The 17,976-nt window shown below is 38.5% G+C and overlaps 1 protein-coding gene across 2 annotated transcripts in view; it reads right to left on the bottom strand.

Annotated features, from left to right (window-relative positions):
• Positions 1-17,976, bottom strand: part of PCDH15 (protocadherin related 15) — a 1,613,120-nt gene that overhangs the window by 750,578 nt on the left and 844,566 nt on the right. For both annotated transcript variants that reach the window (XM_090057186.1, XM_090057185.1), the window contains one exon: positions 5,748-5,866. In XM_090057186.1, coding sequence (XP_089913312.1) covers positions 5,748-5,838 — 91 coding nt within the window. In that variant the 5' untranslated portion in view covers positions 5,839-5,866. The remainder of the gene's footprint in view (positions 1-5,747; positions 5,867-17,976) is intronic.

Below are 17,976 nucleotides of genomic sequence, written 5' to 3'. Positions count from 1 at the left end.
TGGCTCCCACATTGGGGGTCTTTAAGAGAAGACTTGATAATTACCTAGCTGAGGTCATATGAGCCCAGTATTCTCTCCTGCCCAGGGCAGGGGGTCAGACTTGATGATCTACCGCCTCTACATCTATGAATCTATGAATATTTCAAAATTATGGTACACCATAAATGTCATCAGAATCAGTTCCAAAGGTTTTTTTTAAAATAGGTGTATGGTACTATTTCAAAAGCTTATGATGTACCAACCAAATGGGATTTGAACAAAACTTAGTGAAAAAAGCATTTGCCCTGAAATATTCATTCATTTATCCATTTTTAAATACTGTTCAGTTGTTTGAATACTCTACAAATTGGGAGGTGGGGGGTAAGGAGGGAGTGATTTAAAAGAGGACTTACATTTCTATACTGTACTGCACTGAGTTCTAAATCAATAAAACTGTCAATCAATGTAATACTAGAACTACTGTGATATATGCCAAGTTCAAAGCTTGGAACTGTCAAGTTACCCAACAAAAGTAAACTAAAAATGAATTAACATACTATTTACTCCCCATCTCAATCAAGCAGTTTACACAGAGATAGGATATTCAAAACCTCTGTAAAATAAAATCTCAAAATGCATGTAATGATTACCAATAAACCAAAATATATCATCTAGTGAAACTATGCTAATACACGTTTGGTTTCTTTTTTATCAGTTTCTTTTCAGAATTTTAAAATAAGTAAAATATAAATGATTGCCATTCTAAACTTTAGTTGAAGGTCTAAATGTACAATACTGAAAGAATAATGGACTTTCCATTTTTTTGTTTGTATCATGGCCAAGGTCCACAGTGAAGTTAAACATTCCATTTGTTATACTGAATAGAATTACGTCACATTTTCTATATTTCCATGCTTCACACATGAGTTAGTTCTTTTATATTATAGATTAATTTTATTTGATAGGCTAAAAAATCATAACATGAATACATGCTTTTATTTAAATGACACCAGGAGATAGCCCATCAAGTATATCTGCTATCCATAGGAATGTCAAGCTGGCTCCTAAGTATGTGTTTCCTGAGTATCAATCAGTTTCCTGAGATGTTCCACCCAGATAACCCCTTGTCAATAGAAAAGACAATTTGATTTACACTATTGAGAATGCTTGAATGAAGCTGAACTGAGGGTATAAAAATCTATAGAAGCAGCAGCAGTGTGTGTGCTGACACCACTCGCTTTCTTCTGGAGAGGATGGAGGAGGCAAAAGGTCTCTCTTCAAGGATCGTGGTGAGAACTTTAACCTGTCAGCTTTGCAACCCGAGTGCCTTGAACTGGTGAGATCCCAGCTCTCTCTCTCTCTCTCTCTCTGTCTCCAAGCACAGAGTTCTGAACTTGAACTGTATTAGGTAAGTTAGCTAAGCTTGAGCTAAGTTTCCACAAATACTTAGTGAAACCAGGGTATACTGTGACTGTGTTTGTTTTTCCTTTGCATGTCTATTACTACTAGTGTCATTATATATTTCATATACTTAGCAATAATAACAGTATTTACAGTTTAAAGAATTCAGCAAATGCAAAATTAGTAGAAAGACTATCTACTACACAGGACGATTTCAAACAACAACAGACTAGAGTTTCAGCAGCAACTCGCTAGGCCTGTTTAAAGGTAAGGCCTGGTAATGGCTGGGTAGTCACCCAGGTGCTTCAAGGGAAGGAAGAATCAGCTAGACCCACAGATAAGAGTAAGAGCCTTTTCCTTCCTGATTGCTGCTCATTTTGCCCCAGAATCATCATGAGCAGCATTCTGTCAGGATCTACATACAGGCCCCACATACAGAACTTCAGAGATTATACTGAATTATAACTGCTCTGTTTTTACCTTGCACCAATTTGCCTTGTCCTCTCAAATGTCACTACACACTTATTTTAGGTGGGAGCATCTACTAAAACTAGACAGTGAAACAAAAGTGCTTTCTATGCATTTTTACGAACTAGCATAAATTTGTAACAAAAAACTTGTAAGAAAATTCTGCTATTTTCTTTTTCCTGGAACCATGCTTGTTTAAACTGGACATGTTACTCTTCTAAGTAAAAAAATACAGAAGACCTGAATTACTGTTGCAAAAGAACACCTCCTCATTAAAATACAACTGAACAGACTTTTTAATTATTTCATATGAATCTTTGGACGAAGATCTTCATGTCTGAATTCAGTATAGTTTCTGAAACTTAAAAAAAAAAAAAAAATCACCCACACATGTCAGAGTATACTCTCAGTTTTTCTATTACACTTTTTGGTTCATCCTAGAGAAATCCATATACTTCATACACACATAGGTAAAATAATAGACACCTGACAGAAGTCAGATATTTACTTCTGCCTCAAGAACACAGTTTCAACTTTTGAAATGTGTGCAACTAAGTCAAGAAGAGAGCTGTGGGGGGAAGAAGCAAGCCTTTGCCAATTATCAAAAAACTGTATATCTTTTGAACTTGGGTTGCAAACATGATAATACAATAATTTCATGAGAGAATTATTAGATAATTTGTTAACTGCCATTTTAGATTTTTTTTTAATTTTCTTTTTGTTTATACATTCCATTCTATGCACTTTTGAATGTGTGGTTAGATTTGGCTTACTAATGACTCCTAAATTTCTAGAATCTCTCACGTTATTATGGAAATGTACCATCTGGATGAGTCACTTACCTTCCTGATGTAGTTCATCTATGAAAATTGTCTCATAATACATTCAAGTGTCATGCCCCATTTTGTTTGCTCAAGCAGACTAGCAAATACAATTATATCCAGTAACAGATATATACTAGAATTTCTTCAAAGTATTTAGGAAGTTCAGAGGCTTTCATAAAAATGAGATATGGCCACCTTCTTCTCCCAATGATCCTCAAAAGTCCCTAGAAGTGAGTACTTCAAACTTGGGGAACTAATCCATATTTATAAATTGAATATTGATCCTAAAATAGGGAAACATTTCTCTTCATGTACATCATTTTATAAATTTTAGTTTGATTATGTGCACTGACTTAACCATACCAGGATGATATCAATGGGCTCAATTGTTTACTCTTTCATTGCACGATTCTGTTAGGGCTTATTTTTGATTTAGAAATATGTGGATAATATGTTAATGTAAACAGCCTAAATTTCAGTTCTAAGTTGAAGTTACACTGGCAATTCCTCCCTTAGAGTAATTAATGAGAAACTGTAAGCACAGTGTAAACTGACACTGTTATCTTTCAGGTAAGGAGATAAAATTCTCACCACTCATGTTCAATAAAATCCCAAAGTTTGCATAAAATACTGGTATTGACTTTACTGGTATTTGATAATAACAGGACAATTAAAGCGCTTTATAATCCACGTTTTGCCGCAGTTTAAATTAAATACCACAAGATTGACTTCTGGCTCTAAGCTTTTATGAAGAATTCAGTGCACTTTCAAATATTACTATATTCCTTTCCAAAACAAGTCTATATTTCTGTGGATTAAAAAACCAAAAAACCAAACAAAACCAAAACAAAACAATGCCATCCTGCATTTCCACTTAAATTATATTTTGCCTTAACTTCATTGCAAGTGAGACAGTAATTAAAACACCTAATGCTGGACATGTCTTCTATGACATGAGTCCCAAAATGTAAAATCTTTTTTTCTCCAAAGGAAATCTTCCTTGTACTGTTGCTTTCTGTGGTAGGTCTGGAACTTGTAATAAAGACATGAGTGATGATTCAGAATTAAATGCAACTCGGAACTGTCTGTGACAGATATGCCTGACATGCAGTACTACTGCTCCAGATGTCAGTGGTATACTGTGATATGCCCTTTTCAAAGGAATGTACCAGAGATTCGGTTTCCTCCTACATATTTTCAAAACACACACACACACACTTAGAACTAAAAGTCTGAGCTAGATTATTTCATTGTGGCTTTAAAAAAGTATGGATCATTGAAGTGTTCTGAAAAATCCAAATTCTACCACTTCCTAGAAAGGTGAGAATCAGGTTAGCAGTCAGATACTGTTTACAGATACGGCAGACAGAGATGCAGTGTTCTGTTTAACATCAGTCAAAAAGTTGGCTCCATACTTCACACATACACAGAATGAAAGTCAAACAAAAGTATTTTATAACACTGTGTTTTTGCAATATTATTTCCTGTGTTGCTGGCTACCCTTTGCTTTGTTGGGATATGCAAAAAAGCCTTTTCTTTCCCTGCTAATTGAACAGAACTTATTCTGAGACTGCAGTGGCTTGTTTGTTCCATTCTAGTCAATACTTAGACCTCTCTGTCTGTCTTTCTCTCTCTTTAACATTACTTTCTTTTAAAATGCTGATTTATAAACTTATTGCGTGCAATTCTAATTTGGCTGCAGATACTGAGCTGAATGCATTATTGGCATGTTTCCATTAAATTCAGTGAATGGACATCAATGATTAATGTGGTCTATTTTTGTCTCATCATTTTATGATTACTGCACCTCTGTTTTTTTCGTGTAGATCTGTGCTTTGGGTCTTTCTCAGCACTGATGTTATGGCCAGTTGACAGGAATATCAATAACTATAGATCAAATTTCCTTTTGTCTTTTAAAAAATATTATTTGTTCTGGTAACTGGTATATTTCTATATAAAATATCTTGAGATTCATCTTTGATTCACACATTCAAATTTTAATACTTTCAGTTTTACTCTGGTTTCTCTTCAGGATACTAATCAACAGCTTCCTGAATACATCCTTTCATGGTTTCCTAGTAAGTGTTTTTGCTGCAACTTCCAGGGATGCTCCTCCCAGAGCCACTGCTGCAGGTTTGCCCACTTATTTGCCAACTTGAGTGGAAACCAAATAGCCATTATTCACTGTCACTTGGTGGTCAGTCCAACTGACAGATGAGATAAAATGCTAGGGTAAACAAATTCAAGCCTCCTAAAATCGTATAGTTTCAGACATACACAATGGCAATGCGTAGAGGGTGCACATGGGTGCACGTGCACCCCCTGAGATTGGTGGTGCATCTACTGCAAGAAGCACTGCCAATGCTGCTGGTGGTGCCTGCAGGCGGTCACGGCGTGTCACCCCACCCTTGCCGCTGACACAGCCAGCAGCATCTGCAGGTGGTCACCAATCACTGCTGGCTGCCGTTGGTCTGTGGGAGCTCCCCACTCACTGCTACTATGTCCCCACTGACTGTGGGTGGTCACCATGCCTCCCCAGCCTCCAGGGGGCATGAGACATTCATGTACATATATTCTTCTTTGTACCATCCAATTGCAGGCTAACACATGGAACTGAACAATTACATCATATTCCTTTCTCTTGCAGATCATCATATTATCATTTTAATCTATTTTCAATATTCCTTGACTATCTTGCCAACTTCCAAGTCACACAGGAAGCTGTACTTCAGTTGAAGAGATACTAAATGGAGGGTATTTACAAAAAATGTTTAACCACTTAAGAGTCTCAACATTTCCCCATCCTAGCATAATTTTCATCATATTCTTGCTGCACTTTGATGGTAGTCTCTGACTGTCAAGAAAACTACTATGGAGATCTTCTACCATCCTAGGAAACAGCTTTTTTGACAGGATTATAAAGCCCTTTTACTATTACTATTCTTTTTATAACTTGTCTTCTCAAAACAACATAAAACAACAATACTTTTTTTCTACTGAATATCAGTTCATTGGTAAAACTGTTATACACATTTGTGCTTCTAGAAAAACTGTTGAATTAAAACGTTTGCTTACCTTCATCATTCTGGGCCAAACAATCTGTCAAGACAGTAGCAACTGTAACTCCCACAGTGAACCATTTCCATAGACAAAACTGCTGTAACATTTTCTGTCAAACTTCACTCAAGGAAGATCTGAAACAAGGAAGAGAAAGATGTAACATGTTTAATCAGTAACTCAAAGTAAACACAAATGTCAATGTAAAGCAGTTATTAATAATTGTTATAGTTAATCAATTAAAACAGAGGTCTTGAATTGCATAAAACAAGAATTAGTTGTTAAACAGAAACAAAATTAAGGCTAGAAAAAATTGTGGCCAAGTAGAGTGGGTCAGCTACACTGAGATATGTCCCAATATAACTGACCTGCTTCACATGCACCTGTTGTCCTGCTCTTTGATGCAACGGGACAATGGGTCATGTGTTCTTCTGCAGTTTGAAGGGCTCATTCCTTCACGCCCCTGGAATTTCCATACAAGATTGGGCCCCTCAAGCACTCGGTGCATCCTTCTGGCTTTCTCTGCTTATTGAGCTGCAACCTTGAGATCTCTGGGGTGCATATGGAGAAGTGAAAGACAGGTTTTCCCTGCTTACGTGGACATCTGCCTAGGATCTCTGGGGCATGTCTCAGTAATGGTGGGGGGGGAAACTCAACTTTCCCCACTTACCCAGACAGACCTTGGAGATCCCAGGGATATCTCTCAGTAGGCTGGGAAAGTCAGTTAGGCTCTCCCAGGGCTTGTGGAGCCCAATCCTGTATGGGAATTCCCCAGGTGCACAGGATTGGGCCCTTTACCCCTGCTCAAGGGGACTGGAGAGCATGGGCAACTCCAAGCTACCCACATTCTCCCACCATAAAGCAAATAAATATCCACCAAAGTAAAGCTGCACAAAGTATTACTACTGTCTGTCATGACCATAAATGAGGGCGTTCCAAGCATGACAAAATGCATGGATGTCTATATGCTTTCACTTTTTGCCACAATAAAAAATGTTATCATGGCACTAAAGCAAGGAAATGTGAGATCTGTTTCTATGCTAAGTGATTTGTAGTCATCAGCCATCAACAAGAGTTTGAGCTTGGTGTGTTTGTTTTATAGAAATCTAGGTATGAAGCAAATAAAAATGTTATTCTTTCAGTGTCATAGTTTCATAGTTTGTAGGGTCGGAAGGGACCTGGGCAGATCATCAAATCTGACCCCCTGTCTTGGCAGGAAAAAGTACTGGGGTCAAACGACCCCAGCAAATTGTTCATCTAGCCTTGCCCTGAAGACCCCCAGGGTAGGAGCCAGCACCACTTCTCTTGGAGCAGCACTTAGTGTTGTCCTTATTAGAAAAGCGAGTCTATGCTGCAGCTGATGTCCAACTTGCTTTGATAGATGTTCCTCACCCACAGACAACAGAAGCTTTCCTATAAAACAAGGAGTTCCAACTCATTGCATATATGCTTCCAATGAGAGCTCAGATTGTTCCATGTCGGGCACAACAAACCAGCCTTAAAATAAAACTGAAGGCCCCAAGTGAGAGTAGGCTTATTTAAACAAGCTTTTTCCAGAGCAATATTACATGGCCTCTATTTTACTTAGCCAGTAAAAATCATTCAACTAATTCATTGTTAAAACAGTACTATTCTGAATATATTTTCTTGCATAAAAGCATACATAAAAAATGTATCAGATAGAATTAACAAAAAGCCTGGGATGGAAAGACACACAGAATAGTGAAACATAAGCTATTATGTAAAAAAGGCATACTGCTGTCATTTTACCGAAGCACTTAACCCCACAGATTTTCATACCAATTTCTGCTCATATTTTGACTATGTCTAAAACTATTTTGTTTTCATTTTTAACTCAGACTCTTTCCCCTACTTAACAGCCTTCAACATCAAAGCATTCTAATCTATCATCAGTCTTCAGTTATTAAAGACACTTATTTTCCTTCCAGAAATTGAACTTCTCATCTGGCCATTTGCACCATTACTTCTTAGGAATTTATTTACCTCACAAACAACAGTATCATGTTAGGACTTCAAAGCTTCCTTCAAGATAATTTACACTATGCTACATTTATTGTACCCAAGAAAAAGCAGGGGTTCTGTTAAAAGATATACATGATTTCCATTAGTAGTAGCAAATGTTTTTTAGCTTTTTAGCTTTTCTTTCTTAACCTATAGTTTTATTGTATGAAACAAATTGATTTAATTTAAGTTTCTGTGTAGATATGTTAAACAATATGAAGGAAACAGACACATGGCTTTTTTAAAAAGTTGTCACCAAAATGATCATCAAAGATTTTGAGGGAAATCTAGCATTTCTTAGTAAGATATACAGAAGAGTTATTTCTTGTCCAGTCCCCTGTGACCATAGAGAAAAAAAAATCAATTCACCACCATTCTCTTTGAAACTACCCTTCATGTATTTGAAGACTTAGCAAATCTATTCTGTAATTGGAACATAAATATTGTTGTAATATTAATCAAATAATTTTAGATTGCATTAGTTGTCAAACACCTTAAAAGATTTCACATTTGAGAAATACTATACAAAACTATCTTGATTACAAACATGCCCCAAACAGTCTAGAATGAGTTATACATAAAGTTAAGGAGATCACATTCCTACAGTGAGGAGTCTTTGGAAAGCATATGCATTTCAAAAGTCCAAGATAAATTTATTTTTTCCTATTAAATAAATATATACGTACATAAATACAATGGAAATAGATAAGTTAAATAAAAATGATTAATTTTAGAATGCTAATTCTTGAGAGCTCAGATAACATCCTTAAGATGAAACTATGCCAGTGCCCTGGTTGCCCCCACCTTGTTATACTACTGCTTTACACATGTTTAACTTTACTAGATGTTCAATCTCTTTTCATGATCAGGTTCCTAAAACTAATAAAAGCATAATCAGCCAGATACATCCCTGCTTTAGTTATGTTGGCTTAAGTGGGATTTTCAAAGGAATTAATTGGATTCTGTAGCTTTTTACTTTGTTTGAACATGTATTAGATATGTTCAGAAGCTTATAAAATCCGATGTTCATAAAGTTCTGTATAGCAAAAAGGTACTTCAGCAAATACTAGACAAGCACTTCAAAATCACCAGCACACATGAATAAATCCACACTTTACTTTTTGAGTTAACTAGACTAATCTAAATACGCTCAACGGCAAGTATTTGTTTACTTGACAAAACACAATAGGTCCTCTGAAACTACCACGGTTAGATAATCAGATGTTCAAATTTATGACTACAGACCAACCCCATCTAGTGTTCTTAATTGCTTCCTGAAAAACCAAGCAATAAGCAACACTGAAAGTATATGACAACCCAAAATGCCGGCCACAATTGTTTTTAATGACCTAAGATGGTGACCATGCCTGTTATAGCAAAACCTCATTGAGTGCTAAGTGGAATCAGGTGTTTATTCACAGAACCAACGAGAACCACTCCAAGGACCAAAACTTGTACACTTGAATTAGTTCTTTTCCTCCCCATTCATTACAATTGCAATAAAATTGACAAGTAAAAAATGAAAGTACTTGTAAATATTTAATGGGTATATTTTGCAATAGACCCCAAATAGTAAAGTGGTTTTGAGGGGCAATTTGAGGTTCAAGCATTTATTAATACACTCTTTTCCAAATGTTAGACGTGTGGAAGAACACATTTCCCAGTGCAGGTACTCATTTCCCAGGTGGCCCAGATCCTTCCCAATAATTTTAAATTAAAAGTGGAGTGGGGGAGAGAAGGGGGGCAAAATAACTTTTAAAAAAGTTGTGAATTGGGGGATGGGACAATGTGCATTTCCCATTATAAAGAGCTGGGAGATTGGGGGGGGGGGGGAAGGGATGTCTCCTAGCTAAATTGTCTGGGAAATTGGCTCCGTGGTCAGACCCAGAGGGTTGTAATTGATGGCAGTCACTCATCGTGGTGCCCTGTGACCAGTGGGGTCCCTCAAGGCTCTGTCCTGGGACCCATACTGTTCAACATCTTCATTAATGATGTGGACATTGGAGTCAGGAGTGGACTGGCCAAGTTCGCAGATGACAGCAAACTTTGGGGCAAAGCATCTACGCCAGAAGATAGGCGGGTGATCCAGGCTGACCTGGACAAGCTCAGCAAATGGGAAGACAAGAACCTCATGGTGTTTAACACTGAAAAATGCAAGGTTCTCCACCTTGGGAGGAAAAACCTGCAGTACCCTTATAGGCTCGGCAGTGCTACGTTGGATAGCACTACAGAAGAAAGAGACTTGGGGGTCATCATTGACCACAAGATGAACATGAGCCTGCAATGCGATGCTGCGGCTAATAAAGCGACCAAAATGCTGGCTTGCATCCATAGAAGTTTCTCGAGCAAATCCCGGGACGTCATTCTCCCCTTGTACTCGGCCTTGGTGGGGCCACAGCTGGAGTACTGCATCCAGTTTTGGGCTCCACAATTCAAAAAGGATGTGGAGAAGCTTGAGAGAGTTCAGAGGAGAGCCACGCGCATGATCAGAGGTCAGGAAAACAGATCTTACAATGACAGGCTGAGAGCCATGGGACTCTTTAGCCTGGAAAAGCGCAGGCTCAGGGGTGATCTGATGGCCACCTATAAGTTTATCAAGGGTGACCACCAGGATCTGGGGGAATGTTTGTTCACCAGAGCGCCCCAAGGGATGACTAGTTCTTGAACGGTCACAAACTCCTGCAAGACCGCTTCAGGCTGGACATAAGGAAGAATTTCTTTACTGTCCGAGTCCCCAAGGTCTGGAACAGTCTGCCAGTGGAGGTGGTTCAAGCACCTACATTGAACACCTTCAAGAGTAGATTGGATGCTTATCTTGCTGGGATCCTATGACCCCAGCTGACTTCCTGCCCTTTGGGCAGGGGGCTGGACTCGATGATCTCTCGAGGTCCCTTCCAGCCCTGATGTCTATGAAATCTATGAAATTGGAATAGGGTTAGAAATGGAAAGGGCTGAGATGCCAGCCCTGCAGAGTAGGTTAGGTCAGGGCTGCTCAATTTCTACGCAGCTGGGGGCCATACATCCCACAAGTTGAATCATCAGGGGTCATGAGTCTCTAGGCTGTGTCACAGAGGTCATTTTTCAGTGCACTGTAAACTTGTACCCCACCCCTTTGCTCCCAACCTCTCCCTCCCCCACCAACTGCTGCCACTGCACTCTGCACCTTGGGGATCTGGCTTCACCCTGAGCTCCCTGTGATGGTTGAAAAATATAGAAGCCAGAGATGGAAGGGGAAATCCAGTGACTCTAGCTGCTGTTGCAGCCACAGAGATAGAGGGAGTGGTGGTCAGCAGCCTGAGGGCCACAATCAAACACCTCATAGGCACATGTAAACTGTAGGCCACCAGTTGGACAAATCTGTTTTAGATCAAGGAAAGGTGGACTGTACAGTTCATCTGGTATTTCCTTGGTAGCATGTTCCAGCAAGTAAATAGAGATATGTCCTAAGTAAACTGCATAGATTTTATGTTCTCTTCCTGCATGACTATGTGATGAAGTGTAATGAAGTCTCCAGCAGGGCAAATAGGACTCTGGTGTGCATCAGTCATTGTGTTGCCAATAGATCCAGGGAGGTGCTTCTCCCTCTCTACTTGGTGTTGGTGAGGCCACAGCTGGAGTACTGTGTCTAGCTTTGGGTACCAAACTTCATGACGGATGTGGATAAGCTCAAGGGGGTACAGACAGGGACCACCCATATGATTAGGGGCCTGGAGTACAGCCCCTAGGAGGAGAGACTCTGGGAACTGGGCCTGTTCAGTCTGAGTAAGAGAAGACAAAGGTGACTTTATAGCCACATACAAGAACATCAGGGGTGAGTCCCAAGACCTTGGGGAGCAACTCTTCAGGAAGACACCCCTTGGGAGGACAAGGACCAATGGGCGCAAGCTAATAGAGGGAACATTTAGACTGGATATAAAAAGAAACTTCTTTTCTATAAGGGTAGCTAGAATCTAAAATGCTACCAGCAGAGGTGGTGCAGTCACCATCCTTGGAGGTGTTCAAGAAGAGGCTGGATAAGCACCTTGTTGAATTTGTTTGAGCCCAATGAACTTCCTGTCCTTGGCAAGGGACTGTAGTTGATGATCTTGCAGGTCCCTTCTGGTCCTATGATTCTATGACTATGTTAGCTCACTGACAGAAAAAATGTCCCTCAGATGTATTATTAAGATCATGAAAACATAACAATTCAGTTAATCTAACTCCATTCAGAGATTAGTGTGGATGGATCATTTTTAGGGTAAGGGTTTTGCTTCATGGTTCTAGTGACATTATATACAGCAAGAAACCATAGTTAGCTTTAAGTCTTCACTCCATTCCAGTGACAACGGGATTCAGCATGGCACTGAGCATCTGCATCTTACATTTACCTTAGAGACATTCAGCACCACAAACAGTCTAATATAACCTTTATTTTGGGTGTTCCCGTTTCCTGACTTGCTCTGTCCTACTTATCCTCAACCAATGCATTCAGATTCCACAAATGCACTAAGATCCCAAATCAGAGCTTTGTAGAATTACAAATATCTCATAGCAACTGAATAATGTAGATACAATTTTTTAACTCTAGTGGGGGTAGCCAAACATTAAGTGGCATTGCTATATGCCATGTTTGAAAAATCTTAGCTCTAAGTGCAGTAAGAACAGAGTCAAGTGCACTATTTACAAGCTCTGAATATAAAGGAAGCAAATATGAACTTAATTTTCTGCATGGACTGAAATCAAGCACTTGCTTAAAGTGTTTTTCTGAGTAGGGATGGCCTTAAGCATACAGAAGTACTTTTTTGAAGTGCATAGTACATTTATCTATCTAAAAATTATTTTCCTTTTCCTTATTTCACATTATACATGAAGTCACTGCTTGGTTATGATGATTTTATTCTTCAATATTTTTAAATGGTTAATAAATAAACATTTCAGAATCTGGGCTGTGTGAATTATTCACCTTCTATTATTAGGTACTCATTTATGTTGTGCGATCAGACATTTTAGTTACGAGTTTTTGTTTTTCTTTCCTAATCAAATGAAAGATTTGAATAAACTAGATGAAAGAAGTCAGATTTGAAAGTTATCATGCATATGAAAATTCTAACGTAAATCTTTCTGCAAACACTTCTAAAAATACTAAACTTCTCACATGCCTACTTATAAAGCAAAAAAATTGCTATAACCATACAGACTTTTCACCCTTCTGCCAGAAAAGTGTACCGAAAATTGACTTTCTGAGAGAAGCTTAATATTAAAATATTAGAGTATAAAACTGGTCACATTGGGCATCTTTACATGTGTTCTGGGTTGGTGGTAGGGTGCTTTAACTGATTAAAGCAGCCATAAGCACCACATTTATTCAGTATCCTGCACTTCAAAGTGGTGGTAGAGGCACTTTAACTAAAGCTCATTTGGTAAGTTTTAGTTAAGCCAGCACTGGTGCCATTTTGAAGTGCAGCGACACTGAATACACGTGATTCAGAGGCTGCTGGAATGTGGTGCGATTAATTGAGTCTGTTCTGATGTGTGCCAATAAGGCCATGGTTTCAGTATGCACACTGTGGAACAACACATGAAACAAAAAAGAAAAAAAGATAAATATTTAATCGGATTTCTTTTGCTGCAATGCAAAACAAGTTATCAGTAGCAAATGTCCAAAAATCCCCCAATTTAGGATGAAAGAAAAGTAGGGCTGAAAGGGACCTAAGAGGTCATCCATTCCAGGGATAGAAAACCTTTTCCAGGTGCAGGCCAGGATCACTCATAGTGTTGAAAGCAGGCAGTGGCTGGTCCCTGCTGTTGTAACTGGCATTCGTCCCTGCAGTGGCATGAGAGAAGTGGCAGCCCCCAGCCACCAAACGCTATGAAAGCTCCACATCCATGGGTGAAGTCCAAAGGATCTGTGGGCTGGATTTAGCCTGTGGGTTTAATAATCAAAGAGCTGGATTTTTAACAAAAGAGTTAAAATTTTGCTCCTGTGGGGCAACTCTGATCTAGTCCAACTCCCTGCATGAGGCAGGCTCATCCCTGACAAAGCCACCCCAGTCAAGCTTTATCTACCTTGCTCTGGAACCCTTTCAGGGATGAAGATTGCACAACCCCTTTGACTTGGCAGTTTCATTGCTTAATCATTTACCTAATGATAAAGTTTTTCCTAATATTCAACCTAAATTTACCACGTTACAGTTTAAGATTGCTGGCTAAAAGTCCTGCTGCAAAGAACAATATATCCCCATCCTGTTTGTAACCATTTTTCAGACATTTGAAGACTCTTATTAAATCTCATCTACCTCCTCACCATCCCCTCTCCCTGCCCCCCCACCACATCTTCTCCTGTTCACACTAAATAATCCTAGTTCTTTCAGTCTGTTTTTGTAAGTCACATTTCTGAGAACTATAACATCATTATTCTCTGCTCTGCTGGACTTCTTCCAATCTGTCCATGCCCTTCTTGAAGTATGGGTCCCTAAACTGGACACAGTACATAATACTTTTTTTCCAACAAGAACACACCATTGGCTTATATTCAGTTTATGGTATACTTTAACCACAAGGTCCTTTTCTGCACAACTGTCAATTATTTCCCGGGTGGTACTTGTGCATGAAATTGGTCTTTCTTTAGGCAGGACTTCGTACGTGTCCTTGATGTATTTCACTCAACTGATTTTGGACAATTTTCCCAATTTATCTAGGTCATTCCAAATTCTATCCTTAACTTCTAGAGTATCTGTAACTGGACCCAACTTCATGTCATCTGCACATTTTCTGTGTCTTCAAAATCATTAGTGAAGATGTACAATACTGGAGCCATTACATAACTCTTCGGAAATCTCAGATTCATAAATGGCAAGGCTGGAAGGGGCCTCAGAGATCATCTGGTCCAGCCCCCTGCACCAGGCAGGAAAGACAACTGGGGTCAGATGACCCCAGCAAGGTGACCATCCACACTCACTTGATACTCTCTCCTACCCAAACCATTGAGCCATTGATATCTAAGGAAATCAACTTAGTTAGACGTGACTTGTTCTTGACAGATTCAGCTGGCTGTGCCAGATATTCTCAGGTGCTTTGAAATAAATTCCTTGAAGGCCTCCTCCATGATTTTTACATGTACTGAAGTTGGGTTGACTGGTTTGCAGTTCACTGGATCCTTCTTCCCTTTCTTAAAGATGGATACTATATTTACCTTTTTAGAGTCACCTGTAAACCTCACATAATGCTCAGGAGTTCTCAAAAAGGATAGCCAATGGCTCACAAATTATCTCAAGAAATTTCTTCAGTAACCTACGGTGTTCCCCATGTGTCTGCTGGCTTGAAAACATCCTGATTGTTCAAGTAAACTCTACCCTCTTCTTCTAATATCCTATGCTGCTTATTTCCTTCCCTTTCTTCGTTACCAGTTGCGCTCATCAGCTGATAGTTGATTTTATTTGTGAATGCTAAAATGAACAAGGCATTAAATACTTCAGTCTTCTTTACATCATTTATCACTAGTTTGCCTTCTGTGTTCATTAAGGGACCTAAAATTTCCTTGCTTTTTCTCTTACTTTTGACATATTTGTAGAATTATTTTTACTTGTACTCTCTCATAATAATATGACCAGGTTTCTATTTTTTATTGAATTCCTTTTTAACATTCAACATACTGAAGAATTCGCTGTTTAACCAGGTTGTCTCTTAATGGTGCTCCCCATTCTTCTGGTGAATTGTGATAACTTAATACTGCATCCTTAAAAGGCTTCCTTAAAGTACAGCCAGCTGTCCTGGATACTTTTCCTCTTTAGACTTGCCTCCCAGGGGATCCATCCCTTCAGTTCTCTCAGTTTGTTGAAGTCGGCTTTTCTAAAGTTCAGTATCTTTATTCTACAGCTCTCCTTACTTCCTGTCCTTAGGATCTTGAACTCTTACCATTTGTGTTCACTGTCACCCAAGTTACTTTACACCAAAACATTCTCAGCCAATCCCTCCCTATTTGCCAGCAGCAAACATAGCACTTACCCTCTAGTTAACTTTTTGGAATAGATGGTAGAGTGGTCATCTCCAACATTCTCCCAGAAGTCGCCGGACTGCTTGTGGACTGCTTATTTTTCCCTCCCTGTAGGTGTTATGTTAATTAAAATACCCCATTATAGCCAGGCCCTCGTAATGCAGTTGTCTCAATGTCTCAATCACTAAAAATTCCTGGGTGAAAGAAAAACCTTGACTCTAGAGCCCACCGGTCAGATAACTTACCTGGGATATGGGAGACAGTTCAAGCCACTGCTACAAATGAACCTTAAAAATATATGTACAAAAGAGAACAACCGTGACTCCAGAAATAGATAGATAGCAACTTGAATTTGCCCCTCAAAAATCTCTGACCACCAGCCTGTTGACTATTATGGGTTTGGTAATATTCTCTTGCAGGATTAAATCTCTAGATTTTACCCAAACAAGGAACAGTGTTCTTGTTAAAACTCATGCCTTACAAATGAAAGAAGGATGTCCTTCACAGCTGTATTTAAAAGCAAAATACCAAATCTAAGCACTTTTCCAGAACTGTCTCCATGTCAGTACTGATGGCACTGAGAGTCACAAGCATTTCAGCCCTTAATTCAGAGCTGAATGAAATGAACATGGGAAAGAAATTATACTATGTATTAGAAAACATTGATTGGATAGAAAAACTCTGTAACTGTCTTGTTTCTGATCATATCCTCAAAATCACTATCAAAAGGCTGATGGGGAGATAATAAGGATGAAGGGGGAAGGTGGGAATAAAACATATTTAATTAAAGGAACCTTATTATATTCAGTGTGCCTGTCATTTTGTCTGAATATGCAAAAGCAAATCTCATTTGTACGTTAAGAATTCTGGCTATATAAGGCTTTCAAATTGAAAGAGATTCCACATAGATCCCTGCATCTTCAGGTTCTCCTGTTTATTTCAGTGAGGCTTCATATAGATGCAACAATATCCTCAAATGTGTACATAAATCGTCCACACCACTTATTTTTATTTTAGTATCTACCCTCTGAAAAACTACAAAAGGGAAAGGGGCATAGCAAAGCAGGGGGGAAATGGGAAAATAAGTATGTGTCAACCTGGTCATAATGACACAGTCATAAAATAAATGTGTGAAGAAGAGACTTTATTTCCTGTTTTAGATGAAAAGATGCAAACAAACAGCATGAAGAAATGGTTGGTTCCTGACTCAAGAGTTAAATGCTGACATTCCAAATGCACCTATGGTTCATTCAGCTACTTATCTAACTAAAGCCCTAATGAAGTGATTGTATCTGTGAAATTAAACAATATCTACTTCAAATATCATAGACTAATATTGAACTATAATGTATTTAGCTAGGATAGTAGGAATGAATTAGAATTAGCTGTATTACATGTTATTTTGAATCATAAGGTACCTAAAAATGATGACTTTTACTTACAGGTTGTTGGGCCAGCCATCTTGGTCTAAGGACATAGTCAGGCAAAGGTCTTTGGGTAAATGTGATACCTTTTATTAGACCAAGTAAATAGTTGGGGGGGAAAAGAAATATGCATGCTCAGTGTAACTACAGCAAACAAAGTTGGAATCTAATTCTCTTTCCTGTCCACTGTTTACAAGGTGAATGAAGATCTTCAAACTCTTTGCACTTTTGAATATAAATTTGAAGGATCCAAATACACAAATCTCTAACCTTTACGTTTTTGTCTTTGCTTCTTGAATATTGCCCTTACCAAAACTGCGCAATAGAATAAGCCTAACACTACTTCGGGCTCTTTCCTAAAGTATGCATTTGATGTTGGCTTGTGCAGACATTCTATTTCTCCTGACAGAAGGTCACTCTGGAAAGAAGAATTCTTTCCTTCTTTGGTTTTAAAGTATGATTATGTTACATTTGAAGAATTCGAACACAACTCATCTATTTATACTATATAATAACCATTTACTACGGGCAGAAAATTATGTATATAAAAATAATCTAAAATTGAACAAAATAGAAGAGTTTTGTAACCTTCTGACCTCAGTATGGAAGACAAAACAACTCAAGTAATATTCCTTTAGTTAAATGTAACTTTTTGCACAGTTAATGTATTGAAAATAAAATGTATTATTATGAAAAAAAAAATTCAGTGACTACACACAAGTTCACTAGAAACCTGGAAAAAGGTCTGTAGTTAGCATACAGGAGAGGTAACCTGATGAGGGTTATTTAGAAGTTGTATTCAGAAGGGGTATTTAAAATCAGCATGTTC

This window comes from Crocodylus siamensis, chromosome 7 (genome assembly GCF_052110815.1).
Source record: "Crocodylus siamensis isolate JL-2025a chromosome 7, ASM5211081v1, whole genome shotgun sequence".
Taxonomy (NCBI): domain Eukaryota; kingdom Metazoa; phylum Chordata; order Crocodylia; family Crocodylidae; genus Crocodylus; species Crocodylus siamensis.
Note: the sequence above shows the minus strand (reverse complement) of the source record. Positions and strands in the feature narration are given on the sequence as shown.